We start from the raw sequence: 20,000 nt of genomic DNA, 5'->3' as shown, positions 1-20,000 counted from the left end.
GCAGAAACTGGATGTTGTACTAGTCCTGAAATAAGTGCATTAGAAAAGCAGTGGGAAGTGAGCAGTCCTGAGGATGTGTTGCGATTTGTAACAGAAATGGAAAGTCAAGTTGCAACGCTTGATGAAGAACTCAGGTTAGGAGTATATTATTGTTACTGTTTTATGGACAATGAGCATCAGCACTGAAGTGCTATCGTGACTGTTGCATGTGAAACACATGGGAAGCAGTGTTCTTACTTTTATGTACAGCACAGTGAAATTTAAATTCCAAGCATACAGTCTACATGCGTGCATACACCACTCCAGCCAAGCCTTCTTACAGTGCAAAAGAGTTTGTGGATGGTTGTGGATGGACAATTAGCTTTTGTATTTAAGCTTGTGGCACTGTGACAATGCTGTTGCACAGTATTGTTGCACGATGTTGTTGTACAATAGTCAATGTAAAGGCTGATCCTTTAATTAAGGATTTACCAGCACAAACCCAGGACTCTATATATTCCCGACATTTTTTCCACAAATACTTAAAACAATATATAGCTCAGATGGTTAGAGAGTCATCTTATGGAATGAGTACATCTGGGACCCTACAGGGTTGCAAGTTCAATTCACAGTAATGGCAAACTATGGCATAATTTCCTTGGGCAAGAAACTCACACACAATTGCCTTTTTCGACTCAGGAGTATAAATGAGTACCTGGTCTTTGACTGTGATGGCAAAGGCCCCCGACTGCAACAAAGTCCATCAGCCACTGGGTTTCGGATGGGACTTCGGATGCCCTCACCACAATTAGCATGGCAGTTGGGGCTTCTGCGAGTACCTGGCCAGGTTCCAGAAGATTGGCTTGTTCCTTAGCTCCTGTGTTGTGCACAAGAACCCAGCCATCTGGCTGGAGTGTGTGGCCATCTAATGGCAGCTCCTTATCCATTTTCTTTTATCCATATGCAGCAAACGAGATTGTTTTGGTCATGCTTAATTATTTCTTAATGTTGGCTATGTGTCTTAAAATAGTTGGCACTTAAATAAATGTGCTATTTTGATTCCATGCTTATCTGTCTTGGATCATGTTTTTTGCATGCTCACATTTTTTAGTCAATTTTTTCTTAATAAACTACGGAGTGAGTTGTGGGTGTCCCCTACTTAGTAAGTTTACAGTCCAGGTATCCCTAAAGTTTTTAAAGTTAGTAGTTTTGGGCAATGTACCTGGCCAGATTTTGAAACTTGTAGTGGGTAAAGGAACTTTACAATAATTTTAGCAGATTCATGTTGTGTGGGAGGAAAAGGAAAGCTTATGCTTTTGCTTTTATGGCGTTCATACTATCACTGATACATGACATTGCTCTTCGTGTTTTAGAATTGTGGTATGACTAAATGAGCGGTTGTTGTGAAATATTGGGTGTATGCATGGTCATGATACAGCAGTCACACTGTATATTAATGCACTGTATATCAGTGTTCTCCCCAGAATATCTCAAAGGCGTGGCGGTGTAGGCGTGGCTAAATGAAAACGTGCTTATGGGCGTGGTTGTTTTGAAACATGGGCGTGGTCATCTGAGTGGGGTTCACGGCTTTGCGGTGAGCAACATAGGGTGCTTGTGTTTGGTCTAAAATGTTAGCTGTGCAACAATTCTATGCGTGGAGAGAGTACAACACAAGCAAGCTATCATTAACCCTCTAGTGCCCCGCTTTTTGTCCGGGCTACTTTCTAATCTGAATGTCAAAAACCTGCGCGTTGAAAACCTGCGCCTCCCAATATATTCCAAGCCTATATAAATCACAAATTCGATTTTAATAGCTCTTGTTAGTAACATAGCACTAGTAGACAAGTTCACTAAGCAGTCGGTGACAATTTTTCATGCTGATATGGACGCTAAAGACGTGCGCAGTGTATTGGCATGCTTGCCGAGATCTACAAGTCGAAACTGTGAACGTGTCTAAACTAACCTGAGCAATGCTTTTGCTAAGTTTGGCTTTGGGCTGATAACATTCAAGTGCGTTTTGGCGTCTGTAATCAGTGCATTGTCTTACATCCTGTGTAGGGTAACGCCTCCCAGATCGGCTTGCGTAGGTGCCTAAAACGCTACTGGAAGAACGAGAAATTGAGCTAACACTTTAACAACACAATTTGACGCATTGATGTACTTTTTCGTGCGACCTTGTATTCTCTCAACGCACCAATGATGACTCCACGGCACAAACGGCTGCCGAGGGCGTGACTCACATACGGATTGGAATGTGGGCGAATACGCCACCAAATGATGTTGGATCGAATTCCAAACAACGTCTTAAGCATATTTTGGACATAGCGGTCTCTATGACGTTGCTTTTGGACTTTCCACAACAACAACAACAAGTGTTCTATAGTCGTCTAGACGAGAACCCGAACTACTGGTCTCCTATTTCTTGCCTAGAACATAGATAGTAAGGCGTGACAGGCATAAGTCAAGGAGTGGCGGGCATAAGTCAAGGCGTGGGGGCGTTAGCCGAGGGATGGCGGGATTGGGTGTGTCCTTGTAAAATTTAGTCAAGATGTGGTGGGCCGCCACGTCTTGAGATGCCTGGGGAGAAAACTGGCTATACTATATTCATTAATAATATACAAAATACAATATGTTATTAATGTATTGTAGTAGGATTGTAAGCCTTGATTTAGAAAAACTCTAAGCGGACACGGGTCTTCGCCTTCGTGTGCAGTTTTTTCCTTTGATACGGTGGCAACACTGCCTTTATAGTTCTTGGGTCAGGTCTCAGAAAGTGAAGTTGCATTGTACCCACTCTAAGACACAAGTTTGTGTATACCGAACGTTAGATGGTTCCAAATGCAACTATATTCCACTTGTCCCCCACTTTGAAAGTGGTCTGATCGTTCACAATTGCATATTTTATTACTAACAGCGCCAACACTCTAGAACCCAAGGTCATAGCTTTGTTTTTGGATTCAGTAGAACTTCATCGACTGAATACGCAATATCTAACAACTACGACAAACGGAAGAACTGTCTAATTGGAAACGCAAAGATATGGCTATATCTGTTGATCATGATGTGCACTAGAAGCGACATTGCTGTACTTTGCTGGATGGTTTCTTGTCTTTCAATTGCCGAAGGAGAAATATGTTGTTGCTGAGAGACAGTCAAAAGTATGAAAACTCTTGTTTTTGCTATTATAAATAAGTGAAAGTAGATAATCTCGTGTCTGTATCGTAGCTACGCGGTAATAAAGCGTGTAGAGCTCTAGAGAGCTCTACTCAAGGAAGCAACTGACCTAGAGTTTATAGCCAGGACTCAAAGTCAATTGCAACATTTTGGTAGTTGACTGCAGCAAAGATGTAAATATTAATGCTACTCATCTAGCTATAGCACTGCAGATTTTTACTTAATTAATTAGTTAATTAAACAAGTCAAAGAAATAGGTTTACATCCCAGAGTCAGTCGGTATCTGTATGATTTGCACAGTCATCATCATTGTCTGCCATCTCGGAAATGGCAAGTCTGGTCGCAGTCAATATACGTGGTTAATTGATCACAGTTTTCGCAGTTTTCGCATCCGCAAACATTTGTGTGTAGTAGCTAGTATGTACATACCTGATTTTTGAAGCAGCTGCAGCGGCAGCTGGTAATCCACTCTTGCAGTGACAGTTAAATTGCTACAGGGGCCTCGTCCATTTGACTAATATGGTTACAATCTAGCTATGGTCCATAGGGCTGGGATTGTTGGGTTAGGTTTCAGGGCGTGTTTGCAAATGTATGCCTGGTAGTTAGCCCATATTAAAGTTAATATGTTGGTAAGGCATCTGTACTTGAGGGCAACTTTTCACACACAGAAGCTTTGCACAGGTCTTGTAGAAGGTCTTGCATGTATCTATAGCTTCGTTAGCAGATACACAAGCTTGTCAACTGTGTTGACTGTCTGTCAGGTCACGTCGAGTTGTCGTCCAAACATTGCTAATAGTTTACAATTTCAGCAATGAGCATATTGGGCCCATGGATGTCTTTCTAGTCCCGGTTTTCAAAAACTCTGGTTGGCAAAAATATAGTTGTCCTTCGAAATGTTGGCGAAGACAACGCTTTAATTTTGCAGTACTGTTGTCAGCCCTATATAGCAATATATCATCTCGTCTAGCAGAGAGTTGTATTGAGAGTAAATGTCTGTCGTTGTGCTTAGGAGATTGTCTGAGAAAAGTGTTAATTTGCTTTTGTTTTTAATTTTTGATTTTAATTTGTTTTAAAAATCATCACACAGTGCTTTGGAAGACTTCACAAATATTTAGTTATAGATTCAGTGAGTCTTCAAGGTGTCGTATAATAGCTGGGTTGGTAAATTGCTTGTAGAATAATGGATGATATCCCACATCCGATGAAATTGCATCGAAGACATCTAGAAAGATACAGCAACTGTTTATCTTGTCGCAAAGTGATGGCTCTAACGAGTGCTTCTGGTCTAATCTCGCTGTTGGCATTTAGAAAGCGGCTCTAGTTTTCGACGATTGCCTGGCATTTTTTGTCACTCTGACAGATGATGCACAGTGAAAAGTTTGTCTTCAGATTTCTTGCTCTAGTCAGTCGACTGATTTTCTCATTTATTATGGTCTTTGGTGACATAGGTGATCCAGAATCAGGTCTATCCGGTTCGTCAGTAAAATCAGTCTGAATAATGAAGATTTAGTTAGTAGTACCTGAAGGAATGTGTGGTACCATATTGTGCATACTGATTGGATACACCACTATATATACGTTTCTAATCTATCGCTTTGCATGCAGACACTGGCAATTGCTGGCATTCTGACATCCACACACGGTTACACTCACATGCAGCGATACACGCGTACTTATTTACTACTAATAGTGCCTGTCGCTTGCTAGTCCTAGGTCGAGTGTACTTTTTGTATCATGCTTAATGGCAGTAACCTATCAGTCCCGATTCCCAGTGTTCACGAACAAGGCTTCAAAGGTCGCATCTCTGCTCTAGATACTCTTTGAGGAGACTCAGTATTCTAACTAACTTCTGACAAAGACGTAAGTTTTCACAACTATTCGTACAATGGCAAATACAACTTAAGAACTGTTGTTGGCAGACCTTCCAATGCCTCGTGGGATCAACGCTACAGGTCCTGATACCAGCTGGTGTCTTCAACGGTCGAAGACATTGTAGAGTACACAGTACTGCACGCGGTTAAAATAAGTATTACACAGCTATGAAAAGATTTGACACTCAGATAGGCTAGCAATTGCACATCTGATCTAGGATGCTCAGCTTTGTATACTTGTATACTTGTGGTATACTTTCCCATTACATCATAGTTTCTGTACTACAGTTTCTTACGTTATAAGGCTCTAAAAGAAACCAGCCGCCTTAGCTGACATTACAGTACCAATGCACTTCCACTAGCTATAGGTTACTATTGAAAAACATAATTGTAGGTCAGAGGTTGACTATTGCCATCTGCGTAATGTCCTGAAAAGTCCCCAACTGCATAAATAGTTTTTATCACACTTGAAACAATTGTCTATAGAAGTTTCTGTGGTCTCTAGAAGCGATGGTTTCTACAGAAGAGCAACATGTGAAGTAACTAGCACGCGTTAAACAATAAAAGATAGAGCAAACTAGTAGAGTTTGAGATAGATGGTTGATCGGTTTTCATTAGGAATACGCTTTAGTTGTTAGAAAATGAATTTTCAATTGTGTAGGTGCTACTGATTAGAGCAACGGTGAAGCTGACCTCGGAATCCATGATTTCGGCACTGTTAGTAGTAAAATACGTAACTGCAAGCGATCGGACAACTTTTGAAGTGGGAGACAAGTGGAAAATAGTTTCACTTGGAATCATCTAAAGTTTGGTGTAGAGAAACTCGTGTCTTAGTGTGGGTACACTGGGAGTCAATTTCTGAGCGTCTCCTGAGACCTGGCCCACGGACTATTAGGCTTCTACAACAAAACTATTTAATGTCATTAATACCAACTGCCTTCAACGTGGCACAGACGAGATCTGGTTTTTGGCTGATTTGCAAAAAACCTTTGCGACCATGTCACCCTCCTCTTTCAATTCAATCCAAGAAAGGATGTTGTTTGCCAGCCAATGACAGTGCTTTACTAAATGTACTGGAGCAGCTCCTTGACGTTTGGGTGGCAGCTCTTCTGTTGTAGCACTGTCAGCAGAGTCCATTCCTTGAGACTGACCTACATGCGTCGTCTCAAAAAACAATGTTAGGTCCCCAGCAAGTCAAAAGGTTGAGCTGACGATGCGCCATTATCACACGAAGGACATGTGGACAATGCATGACTAACAGCTGACTGTGCTTATAACACATACGTCTTTGGAATATCGAGCGTAGAAATGCAATTACTCAGCGCTTTGTTACTACCTGACGTCTGACTTACAGCTAGTTAGTTGGTCAAGCTTGCCGGGAACTTCGCTGACTAGACAGCACTGAAAATTTGATTTGACACATGTGAGTTAGTTGTTCCGGAGGCAACGCTTTGCACCCAATATATGGGGTCTTTCAGGCAATAATGGAAGCAAATCAATTCCCCTGTTGAATGCAGTTTTGTCCTTTACCCCCCTCCCTTCCGGTAAAATCGAGCCCTGGAATGGCTACACAAACCAGCAAAATGCAAAGAAACGAGTGTGGATGGTTCAATACTGTACCAAACAAATTGAGAGTGCAGTGATTAACTGACACTGTTACAATTTTCTGCAATGGTGAGTTAGTTTGCTATAGTATTGAACCATCCACACTTGTTTTATGAATCTTTGCTTTCTACTTGTTTGTGTAGCCATTCTTACTACATTTGTAACGTTTTTGTATCGTGTTCACTCACTTTTTACTTGAACTGTACTATGTGCATACAGCTAAGAGGTGCCTCAGTCTTAGAGTCAGAATGAACCATAACTACAAAGAATGGGCATTTTCATCATTGGCTGATGAAACCAGTGTGGTAGACGTTGCTCCATAAAGTTTAGCGTTGTGGACAATTTGTAGCACATTTTATTAGATAGACCTACCGAGCAGCAGACGTCTTGTTGCAGCATCTGTAGGCAACTCCTCACATCTCTCATCATAGATGTTTGGGGATCACTGAGAACAGCATAAGTGGCTGCAAGTGTCAGCAGACGCGCCTACAAGTGCAACATACCAGAGCACGCGCAGTGCTGCTTCCACCAAAATGGCTGGGGACACGCCGCGTGGCTCACACAAAATTGTGATAGCCATATTTTTGAACCAATCGCAAAACGAAGAAAACTTTCTGCCCAGGATAGTTTGCAGCAAAGAAACATAACCAGTCCCATCGGAGAAAGTGTGCACAATGAGAAAACTCGTCTGAAGAAGTTAGTCAAACGAAATTGCAGTTTATTACAAGTACATTTAAAAATATACCAAACGGTTTTAGGGGTTTAGCTTAGCACACAGAGAAGAAAAGTAGGAGACTTCAGCAATGCTATTTGTTTTTTGCACTATTGCTTCTGAGCCAAGATAGAAAGGGGGTGTAAACGAGCTTATGTTTTGGCACTGCCAGCCATTATAGATATACGCTATCAATAGAACCACTTGGTGACGGTAGTGAGCATAGGCAATGAGATTTGGAAATGTGTACTTCTTAATATTTATTGGCGTATGTTGAACTCTTGACAAGAAATGTAAGGGAAACCAGGGCATAATTTATCCGGTATCGCATCTCAGTGTGTGAGTCAATTTTTGTATGTTGGGAAAGAAAGTCAGGTACGTGTCCCATAACTGTGATGCAGAATCAGAATGTTTACATCCAAGTACAATAGGCAAAAACCTCATAATGGTGCACCCTTGCATAGCAAAGTGGTGAGAGGATACTAGGCATTGGCTATTGTTATGTTATTGTATCTTTATTCGATTATGAACCATCTGTACTTGCGTGGTCGTGCTGTGCACTACATGAAACTAAAGCACACTAACAGAACACCTGCTGAAACTATCATCTCATTAGCAGATCTAGAAGGGATGACAATAGAAACAGAAACTTGAACAACACAGCTATTTAGACTTCCAATGTAACTACCTAACAAGGTAAAAAATGAACAAAAGTAAGTAACGGTGTAGTCAGTGTACTTGCACTTTCCTTATAGTAGCTAATGTAGAAGGTCAACACCAACTAAACTAACAATCATGCAATGTGTAGTTGCATGGGATCTTCAATGTATAGGTAAACACAAAGAGCACAGCTTTTCCACATGAACTTCCGCCAGTAGACTAGAAAAGCATGAACTGTCTAGGTATTTAATTAATTAATTAAATGCTTTGTTTTGCAAAAATGTGGTTGGAACAGAATTTTGCATTACTGCTACTCAAGTTGCAATTTGTGTAGCAATACTGCTATGCAAAGAAGAAAAAGTACATTATGCCCTGGAAACGTTATTGACACTAGTGTCATGACTTGAGGAATTTTGAAGTTGTCAGGCTATTGACAATTAGTATTCACGTTTAATCTTTATAGAGCTTTAGAAGGAAGTTTGGCAATGTCATAGTTGTTAGAAATAATTGTGATATACTTAGTGTTATGTAGTTGGTAATCACGTTTGTATTATATTTACAGATCTCTTGATAGTCGGGTAGTATCACATACTGACAGGGCTATAGAAAGTATAGGCAACTCATCAAATGCAAGTAAACCTAGTGCAACTTCTACTCCTAAAGATTCATTTCAGAAGAAGGAAACTTCAGTTGTGACAGCCATAGCACCAGGTGGATTATCAGTTCAACCAGCACCTCTGAACATTGATGGGGAGGTTTCAGCTCCAACAAGACTTGTTGCTCGTAGAGACAGAAACATAGAACTGAGTCCTCCTCTAATTCTCGAAGAACCGTCATTTCTCATTAACTTCAGCTACCACGAATTACAGGTAAGACAACAAGAGTGTTATAAATGCATGTAGAATGGTGTATAGTAGGGATTTTTGTATACACATGATTTTGTATACACTGATTTCATGAATATTTTTTGATGGTTATGACATTTTTATTGATGACTTCACTTCTTCTTTACTTTGTTAATATTTTACATGTTCAGGATTGATGCCTAACTAAACACTACTTAATTAATTAAGGTAGCTAAATGGTAGAGACTTTTAGCAACACTCGACTGTCAGTGTTCTTGCAGAATTAGCTGTACCAGCATGCTGGTTGGAAGAGAAATGTTGTGGTTGAATTCACACGTGTTTTTGTTGTGATGTAGACCTAACTACTCTTAGGCATAAGTCTAGTCTTGTATAGTAGCCTGGTACTCATGGCAGAGTATAACAACAGCATCAGCTCACGATGAACAGGTGTGAAATTTAGTAATATCTAGGTTACTTTTACAGTAAATGAGGTAGTGGCCAGACTTGAACAACGATTAGGAAAGAAGCATAAAATTGCTGTTTTTTTTATTAAGTTGAGCATTATTCTGTCTTAACTGAAGCTAGGTTTACAATATGACACTGATGACGCCCACGACGCTCGCGAGGACTCTCGCACGAAGACGCCGAGTAGGTATCAAAATGCTGACACTGACGCTGCACCATTTACAATATCATTTGATGAGCATCAGCGACGAGCCACTACGCGCATGCTCATCATAATCGTATACAAAAGTCTGTGATTTGGTTTTTATTTCCTGAGTTTCTCCCTCACCAAATTGTCGCAGAGACGCTTCCACATTATTTGGCAGCCTGCTGCTGGGAGCTCGGTATTTTCGATATGTTTTTCCAAGGTTTTTTTTGCGCCATTCATCTCTAAGCCACCGTAACTTGATCTGCCGCAAGCAGCCGTACCTACACGTATACAATTTCGGTAGGCTTCTCTTCCATAGTTTACTTCTGGTTATTTCACTCCTGGATTTGATCTCTGATTTGTCGACAAAAGGCACGTGCTTCCGGTAGACACTAGAGCACTTCCGGTTTGGACGCTAGAGTTGAACTTGAATCAACTCTAGTGTCGGCGATGCTGACGACGCTGACGATGCTCGTGATGCGACGTGCGAGTGTTTACAATATGACGCCTGCCTGAGCGTTGTCGCTAGCGTCCTCAAATGTTGCCAGCATTATATTGTAAACCTAGCTTGAGTGGCTAAAGCAATGACAGGGTGCATCTGGCTTCTTTGAAGCTGCTTGGCAGTGCTTGGTTTTAAGAGACAGTGGAATGAAAAGATCAAAGAAGAGTAACACAAGTGGGATTGGTAATGCAATGTGGCCTGCACTTGTCTAGAATTAGAAATTGTTACTAACTGAATTGTCATAATTATATACACTGTAATGTCACGTGTAAATGTTGATCTCGAATAAAGCTGCAAAAGTGAAGACCTTGTGCTGCCTACAAGCCGGTTACAAGTACAAGCCAAGCTTTTATTGAAGATTTTTAGTACTCGTACATGCACATGCAAGTGCACATGCACACGTGTGGGTGCGTGCGTGTAGCATTCAAAGACGCCGACAATAAAGATGAAGAAGCTGTTGTTGCTACATGCTTCTGAAACTGGCATCTTATGGTAGTCATGGCGCTATGAGTCTTGCTTTTCATATGGTATATGATTGTCATGTGTACGGCATATACCTGGTATCTTAGCGAATCTTGCTTTTTCAAGTCATCATCTTAAACTGTTCAAAGGCATATAAGCCTGTCTTAAATATAAGCTTGTCTTAATTAAATATTTGCCCGAATTCCAATTCGGCTTATACAGAAATAAGTTTGGCTATTATGTGCGACATTACAGGACAGTTTGGAACATGGTGAGAGAGGTATTTATGGTAAATGAAAATTGGTTTACGAGAAATGTGTGTCTCAGGCATTCTCTACTAAAACTCCAGGCACGATGAAGCCATGATGAAATCCTTATACTCACAAAATATTATTTTAATGTTTTGACTACCAGCATGACAAACTGATGTTTGTGTCAATATTATCAATAATAATATATACTCCTTGTTAGATTCTTATACGTGCTCTTAGTCTAACAGATTTTTGTCACTTCTCAGACAGTATATGCAAGTAGCAGCAGAGTATATGATATATTGTAAGATACATACATATGATACCATTGACCTTGATGTCATCATGTGGTACAAAACATATATTGGAAGATTTCAATAAATAAAGCTAACAAAGCATAGTCTAGTAATGGCACAGCCTTCAGTAGGGTATGTTCCGGGGAAGTTAACAGTCTGGTGGGGTTAAGAGAAATTTCTGGAGGCAGTAGTGCTAAACATGTCACTTAAGAATAACTTCTGTACTGTTGCTACTGATATATATTTGGAAACCAAGGTATGCTGCTGTCAAGATTAATAAGACTGTAGGAAAAGTAGAAGTTAATAGAAACAGTAAGACTTTGTAAGGCATGTTACCATGTAATAAGTATCGCTACATCTTTCTGTGTCTTCATGCTGGTTTTGTACATTTACAGTACATATTATTGTAGACTTTAGTAGAGTTTGGGAGTAAAACAGCTTCAATTCTTACCTTGACAAGAGCCAAAGTTCACAAAGGCAAAGGGACTGTATTGGTCTCTTTTGGAACTGTTGCACATTTTCCTTTGTATGTTTGGAACTTGTGTATTGCAGGCAACATCTGTTCTGTTGTGAGTGCACAGGATAGTCACTTGCAGACAAGTAGAGAGAAATATGGTGTCGTACTATAAGTGATGGGGTTACGTACTGTTGTAAGTGTTACTAATGTGCAAAGAAGTGTCAGGATCGAATAGTGAGCTGGATATATACCATACTTGTGACTTTCTGATTTGGAAGTAAAGCACATTAGTGATGCCGGAGCTGGATAGTCTACAGAAGAGAAATGAATGGATGGCTTCTGAGGCTTGTGATGTGTGCAAACTGCATCTATATTAAATGATTGCTATCCTATGCAAGCAGTACAGTAGTGGAACAGCTTTCTGACTGATTGTACTTCATTTGAGGGGCAAGGGTCAGGTTGATTTGAGCTCAGTCAAAGACCATTCAGCTAATGTCAAGTGTGTTATTTGACCATTCATAGCTGCAATTAAGTTTGTCACAAGTAACTGCGTCCTTAGCACGCCCTCAACTGGTCGTACTGTTTACTCAAGGCGATCTATTTCAAGAATGACTGGCTAGTCCTAAATGCCGATCAAATGACGACTCACACAACGCAATTTCCCGGATGTATATACTACATCCTTTTATTGATATTAACAATTAAGAGATATATCGTACAACTCAATAGTCTAATCTACTAAAAATTCAGTCTGTCAGGTGCCTTTCTCCTTCTGCTGGAACGGCGGATTGGAGTCACTCCTTTGCTGGCACCTAGCCTTGATGCTGTCGTTGGTTCCACGTGTGTCTCTAAGTTTTCTGGTCCTGTGCTGATCTCCGGTGATGATACCATTGCGTCCTGTTCCATTTGTTTGTCAACTCCATCTTGTTGTTCTGGTAAGTCTGGTGCAACAACCCACTCTTCGAGTCTTCCCGGCGATACCGGTACCATTGCTCTTGAACATGGTTTATCCTTTGGATGTATTGGTTCCGCCAGTAGGTTTTCCGAATCTGATCTAAATGTCGTTTGACTACCCTCCCATCATCCAGTTTGATAGTGTATGATAGGGGGCCTGTTTTGGACTGAACCACACCAGCTACTCAAGGATGACCTCTGTTGTAATTGCGCACGTAGACTCTCACCCCGTTGTAAAGGTCTATCATACTATTCCGGTTACCCTTGTAGAATTGTTTCTGTTGCCGTTGCTTTTTGTGTACTGTTTGCTCCAAGTTGGGGTGTAACAAATGTAACCGTGACCGTAATTTGCGATCCATTAATAATTCCGCAGGTGATATTCCTGTCGTGGAAAGCGGTGTAATCTGGTAGCTGAACAACACTTGTGTCAAGCGATATGACAAGGCTCCTTGTTTTGCTAGGGACAGTCCTGTCTTCAATACCTGTACTGCTCTTTCCGCCAGTCCATTACTTGACGGATGATACGGTGCTGTTTTAATATGGTCTAGTCCATTTGATTTTACAAAATCGGTAAACTCTTGACTGGTGAATACTGATCCATTGTTTGATACCAGTTTTTCAGGAATTCCATGAGTTGAGAAAATTTTTTAACTTTTCTACCATAGTTTTCGTCGTCGCTGATTCTACAGGTTCTACTTCCATCCACTTCGAGTGCGTTAATGAGTACAAGAAACATTTTCCCTAGCAAGGGTCCAGCGTAGTCCACGTGCACCCTCATCCACAGCTGATGAGGCCAAGACCAGGGATGCAATGGAGCTTTTGGTGGTGCATTCCTTGTTTGTTGACAACTAGAACAACCTTGGATCTTGCGTTCGATGTCTCCATCCAGTCCTGGCCACCAGACTATCGTTCTGGATAAGCCTTTCATCCGCGCCACACCAGGATGACCAGCATGTAACTCTTCCAAAACTCGTTGTTGCCCTTGTGGTGGTACCATCACCCTGTACCCAATACGAATTCCTCTTCTATAGATAATTCACTTGCTCTTTGCCAGTAAGGAGTTAACACTTCGATTAGTGGTTTATTAGGCCAACCATGGTGAACATAATATTGTACCCTAGACAGTATAGGGTCTTGTTCTGTCCATCTTCTAACATCTCTTGCCAATACAGGTGACGATTCCAGTTGCTGTAAAAATTGAATTGTCTCTGGTTGTTCTTCCTCAGTTGTCGACGGTAGCTGTAAGGGTAATCGACTGCAGGCATCTGCATTACCGATGTCTTGGCCTGGTTTGTATCGCAACTTATAACTGTAACCTGATAGGATCATGGCCCATTGATGAATTCTCGCTGATGCCATTGGCGGGAGAGGCGTATTTTCCCCAAACAATCCTACCAGTGGTTTATGGTCTGACACCAGCACAAACTGTCTACCAAATAGATATTGGTGAAACCTTTGTAGACCAAAAATTACTGCCAATGGTTACCTTTCCACCTGTGCATAATTTCTCTCTGCTTTCGTCAATGTTCTCGATGCAAATGCTACTGGGTGTTCTTTGCCGTCCTTCCCTCTCTGAGCCAATACAGCACCTAATCCGTACGGCGAAGCATCACAAGTTACGACGGACTCTTGTTGTGGATCGAAGTGTGCTAACACTTTGGCTGACACTAACAGTTGTTTTGATTGGCGATAAGCTCGTTCTTGTTCACATGACCAGTTCCACTTTACTGCTTTTCATAACAATCTATGTAATGGAGCTAGAACTGTTGATAAATTCTGTAAGAATTTGCCATAATAAGATAGCAATCCTAGGTACGCTTCAATTCTGTAACGTTTTGTGGTCTGGGTGCTTCCGTAATTGCCTGGATTCATTCCTTGTCCGGATGTAAACCTGTCCTGTCAATGACATGTCCCAAATACACTACTTCAGCTTGCATGAGCCGGCATTTGTCTTTATTCAGCCTTAGTCCAGCCTCTTCCAATTTTGTCAATACTTTATCTAAGTTAGACAAATGCTCTTGTTCGTTTCTTCCTGTTATTGGTATGTCATCTAAGTAGACCACTACTCCTGGAATTGCTTGCAACAGAGTTTCCATCGTCCTTTGAAAGATACCGGGAGCAGATGAAACACCAAACGGTAGTCTATTATACTGAAATAATCCTTGGTGGGTATTGATGACTACATACTTACGTGATTCCTCATCAAGTACAAGCTGTTGATAGGCTCTATCCAGATCCAGAGTTGTAAACTTCTGTCCTCCTGATATTCGAGCAAACAAGTCTTCAATGCGTGGAATGGGATAAGTATCGCATTTCGACACTTGATTCACTGTCAACTGATAGTCTCCACAGATTCTGACCTTTCCATTGCTTTTCAAAACTGGAACTATGGGAGCCGCCCACTTCGAATAGTGAATTGGCTCAATAATTCCGGCTTTTGTGAGATCGAACAATTTTTCCTCTATCTTCTCTCTCAAAGCATACGGTACTTGTCTTGGTCGGTAAAACTTGGGACTTGTTGTTTCTGTCGCTGGCAATTTCACTTTTACACCTTGCAATCTGTCTAGCCTATCACTGAACACTTCACTGTGTAATAACAATAACCCTTCCACTTTTCCTTGGTGAGGGTTTGCCTCCAAAAGATGAACTCTTCCCCAATCAATTTGTACTTGTTGAATCCAGTCTCTTCCCAATAAACTCGGGCCAGAGCCTGCCACTACCACAATTGGGAGAGACAATCGGCGTCCATCCGGAGTGTCTACCCAGACTTCCAACTTTCCACATAGAGGTACCGGCTCACCAGTATATGTCTTCAGTGTCTTCTTTGTAACCTTCAATGGTGCTTCACCTTTCTTCCAGACTGACTTCCATGTTGTTTTGCTCACAATACTGACACTCGCTCTCGTGTCTATTTCCATCTCGAGTGGCTGTCCTTGTACAGTCAACGTTGTCTTCATAGGCTTCTCCTTTCCTTTGTGCAACGCGTGAATATTGCCATTAAGCCACTCAACCTCCTCATTCTCATTTGTATCTGACTGCGCCTCCTCATAGCCGATTTTGTATGTATTTCTACCACTGTCCCCTTTCTGAGCCATTTTTCTCACTGTGCGACAAACAACCTTCGCATGCCCAATTTTGCCGCAACCAAAACATTTGACATCCTTGAACCAGCACTCGAACTGTTTGTGTCCCTGTTTCCCACAGCAATAACAATACCCGGATATCTTGTCAGTCGGCCTGTTACCTGCTTTGGGTACTCGTTGCCTCTGTAACTGGTGTACAGGCTGTTTCTGTAACTGGTGTACGGACTCTCCTTCTGGGTTGCCAGGCGCACTACTTGCTTCCTTCTGTTGTAACTCTGTGGTATTTTTTCAGCTGTTTCGTGTGCAATCGCTATGTCATACGCCCTCTTGAATGTCACCTCTTTTTCTGCCAACAGCCGTTGCTGTATACGGTCATTCATTATACCTACGACTAGTCTGTCTCGTAGCATATCACTAAGCACCGCCCTGAATTCGCAATGTTCACTGAGTCGCTGCAGTTCTGCCGTGAATTTAGCGACCGACTCACCTTCCTGACGCGATCGACTGTTAAATCTAAATCGTTGTACTATTACTGATGGCTTCGGGTCAAAATGTTCTGTCAACGTCTGTAGTATTTCGTCGACTGACTTCTCTTTAGGCTTCAGCGGAGCCACTAAACTTCGTAGAGTTTGATAAGTACTAGCTCCAATCACGCTTAATAGAATAGCTCTTCGTCTAGCCGCATCGTCCACGCCATTCGCTGCGAAGTATTGTTCTAACCTTTCTGCATAAAGTGGCCATTTCTCCTTTGATTTGTCGAACTCTGCTATTTGTCTGAATACTGCCGCCATCTTTGTCGCCAGATGTCACAAGTAACTGCGTCCTTAGCGCGCGCTCAACTGGTCTTACTGTTTACTCAAGGCGATCTATTTCAAGAATGACTGGCTAGTCCTAAATGCCGATCAAATGACTGGACTCAGACTACGCAATTTCCTGGATGTATATACTACATCCTACTCTCTCTTCTACCTTCATACACCATTTTAAACAGTAACCAACTAGAATAGTTTTTGATGTAATAGCAGAGTAGTCATTATTGATTAGTTTTTCACATTTCCAATAACCACAAATGTAATGTAATGATTTTATGGGGTGCTTATTGGGCAGTTATGTTTTGTTTATAATACATCAAGCATTTTGATATTTCGTTAAGTTTTAGTTAAGGTCTGTATTGAGATTGAGACTTTTGAAGAAACTTTGCTACAATTAGTTGTTGTGTTAATGATGGAAGTTGCAACATGTCTTTAGAACTTTTGGTTGCTGTGTGTTACTGTAGAACTCAGACCTTCTAGGAGATGAGAGGCTGTCATCTGGTAATAGGAGTTTTTCTGATTCATCAAGAAATGGGAGTAGATTATCACATCAGGTTTCTGATCTTCCACCAGTAATGAGGACTCGTTCAGTGCCATCAATGAGGTGAGTCACATGTTTGTATTGTGTTAGTAGGTCATTTATTCTCTTCATAAACACTTGTATGAGGTGAGTATCATATTATGAGAACCATTATCACAGGGTATGTACCTGCCTTGTTTAGACCATCCCGTTTACCATAAATGTGTAGAGTTGGCTTCTCAAACAGCGATAATACAAATTCATTGGGCATTTGTCTGTCTGTCTTTCATTTATCAGTAATGCTGTGTCACAGGGGGGTGGTGTATGGCAATGATCTGTATGTAACGAGTGGGTGTTCTAAATCTCCATTAAGCAATGCAAATTGTAAAGCTGATTTACTCAAAAATAGAGGTTTTTTACCAGTAGCTTGTAATGCTACGCCACAATGAAAACAGATATACATAGAAGTAGTGCATGAGCCTGTATAGAGTACACTGACTGGCCTGTATAGTACACTGGCCTGTATGGTACACTGGCCTGTATGTAGTACACTGGCTTGTACATAGTACACTGCCATAATCTCTTGCTGTGCAGAAAATTGCAAAGAAAATTAATTTTAGCCAATATCAGATGTTGCAAGAGTGTAAAAGTACCATTAGGTAATTTGATATGAATACTCTCTGCAGTGTTATCATTTGCATCTGTCAGGTACAAAACAGCTTTAGTTTCTAGACAGCCTTATTTCTAAAGTTGGTTTCTAACAAACCACAGCATTGTTGCGTAGCAGTGATTGTGTTTTTGGATTTTCATATTATTATGCTAGGACAATGCATCGAACATACATGTAGCAGCCTATCTTTTGTAGTCTACAAGCTAACTAGTGAGCAGAGTGCACAATGTGTAGAAAGTAGCACGGCAAAGTGCAATTAATGCACAACTAATAGTCAATATTAAGATGTGTGTTGGTCATATTAGCAAGAATTGCAGAAGCTGTTGCAGGTTTTGAAAGGCAATCTTTCATAAAGTGGTGTGTTTTATATTACTAAGTGGCATGTCAAGTAGGTCTATAACAGCTTCATTTTTGTGAGTGACAGTGTAGTTTTCTTAATTTGGCACTGGTCTCTATTTAATGAACAGATGATCAACTTCTCTACATGGTAATGCTGGTGTTGCCACCTGAAGCATTATTGTATAGGAAACGGCAGAACTACGTTTGTAGTTTGACAGAGGTTGGTGCTTGAGTCTTGTATTATTATTGCCATTCTGACAGAGCAGCTACTGGCTTAAGGGTTACCTTTGTAAGTATATAGTGTTGTTTGTTTGTTTGTTTGTTTGTCTAGTGTAGTGATATGGAAAGACAAGTCTTTTTAAGTGCTCTTGTAATGTGTTCTGTGCATTTTGAAGTTACTAGGACTGTCGTCTTGTTTGCATTCCTGGATGTGGTGAAGACCTAGAACACTACCACTTAATAACACTGCATTATTTAGACACACTACCTTTCACGTTTGGAATTTGGTAGAGTTGGAAGAGTCTGATTGAAACAAAGCAAATTGAATGCATTGTCAAGTCTTGCTTGTTTTGAGCAGTTTAGTGTTGCCAAATTCAACATTCTTTTCATCATGAGCATGGCTAGAGATCTTTAGCAGCATAAGCTGAATAAGTGTGGACTATAGCAAGTGTATTTTATTGACATTAATGATGCAGATGACTGGAAAGCGTCAACGTATGCATGATCTTTGAACTGAAAATATTGAATTGATCTAGTAAAATCAAAAGCTAAACAATAGACTTGGGTGTTTTAGAAAATGCTTGGACTTAACTAGTCATTTACAGGAGAACAGGAGAGAATGCCGTGGAAACAATAGATGCATAGCTAACATTGGGTGCTTTCTATTCTGTTTCTAGTCCTCCCGAAGAAGATGAGAGTTTTGATTATTTTGAACGGAATCAGCCCAAACGCCGATCATTACCAAAAGGTTTGAGAGGTTTAAGGCAGATCATTCAAGGAAAGAAGACAGAGCCTGTGAAAGAGAGACCGGCATACTTGCAAGGTTAGTAGCTAATAGATCACGAGCAATGCACTGTGGTTGGCACGTTGTGGAAACTGGCTAAATTTGGTTTAACAGATGCATGGAACTTTAACGATTGTATTTTGGTATAAAGAGAAACATAGAGTCAGGATCAAATAATGTAGGAAATTTGATTCAAATCTTACAGGAGTTTTTTGCAGTGTGCTACAGAGCTTGAAATATCATATAAGTCAGAAAAGGCCAGTTTAGATTTGGTAGAAATCTGGTGTACCGTTTCAGAAAAATTTGTGTGCGACTGGAGGCGGATTCAATCGACAAGAAATTGTGTTGTCTCGAGAGAACTCCGGAAGACAACAACAGCCTCGCTGATGATCTGCATGGATTCGGCATGTGCGAGCCAATTTTGGTGGAGGTCGGACCCAGGGTGGCGGAGATGGGTCTGGCTAAGCATACAGACAGACAGACAGATAGACAGATAGACACAGACAGACAGATAGACACAAACAAACAGACAGACAGACAGTATGTCAGCTCAAGTAGTCCCATTGGTTATGGAGCACTTCGGTCGATGTGGAAAGCAGGCTGAAGCCTACCTTGATCAACTGTCAAAGAGAGCCAGGGATGAATGTGGAAAACTGGACAGGGTAAAATTTAAAGACTACTGGAGAAAGAAATTGGCCATCCAGCTTCTGAAAAACAATGCAAGGGTGTTCCTGCAAAAGACTTTCAGCTTGGTACAGGCATTCCCAAGCAACATCTCTGATTTATAAGCTAGTTTTTGTTGACCAGGGACATCTACTTTACTTAATTTGCGTGTTGTTAGCAGTTGGACAATGTGAACTGTACTTAGCCTTTGCTTGCTATTGTATCTAACTTCATTTATGAAATATGCTACCGTTGACAGACAGACAGACAGATAGACAGACAGACAGACAGACAGACAGACAGCCAGACAGACAGACAGACAGATGGACAGACAGTTTGCCTTGTATATAATGTGGCTTAGGAAAGTCTGTTAAAGCAGGACATTGCTTATCAGAATATGAATGTGTTCTCACTGTTGTTTAGAAGCTGTCGAAGTAATAGGTAACACTGGTAGTGTACACGATTGTGATGTTAGGATAACTGTACTTAC

General features: G+C 41.0%; 1 protein-coding gene across 1 annotated transcript in view; it reads left to right on the top strand.

The window, feature by feature from the left end:
• The window catches only part of LOC134188784 (liprin-alpha-1-like), a 63,110-nt gene that overhangs the window by 34,127 nt on the left and 8,983 nt on the right, over positions 1-20,000 (top strand). Inside the window, exons 14-17 of the mRNA XM_062656983.1 lie at positions 1-134; positions 8,564-8,870; positions 16,780-16,919; positions 18,741-18,886. The exon at positions 1-134 is cut by the window's left edge and continues 81 nt beyond it. Coding sequence (XP_062512967.1) covers positions 1-134; positions 8,564-8,870; positions 16,780-16,919; positions 18,741-18,886 — 727 coding nt within the window. The remainder of the gene's footprint in view (positions 135-8,563; positions 8,871-16,779; positions 16,920-18,740; positions 18,887-20,000) is intronic.

Source organism: Corticium candelabrum, chromosome 13 (genome assembly GCF_963422355.1).
Source record: "Corticium candelabrum chromosome 13, ooCorCand1.1, whole genome shotgun sequence".
Lineage (NCBI taxonomy): Eukaryota > Metazoa > Porifera > Homoscleromorpha > Homosclerophorida > Plakinidae > Corticium > Corticium candelabrum.
Note: the sequence above shows the minus strand (reverse complement) of the source record. Positions and strands in the feature narration are given on the sequence as shown.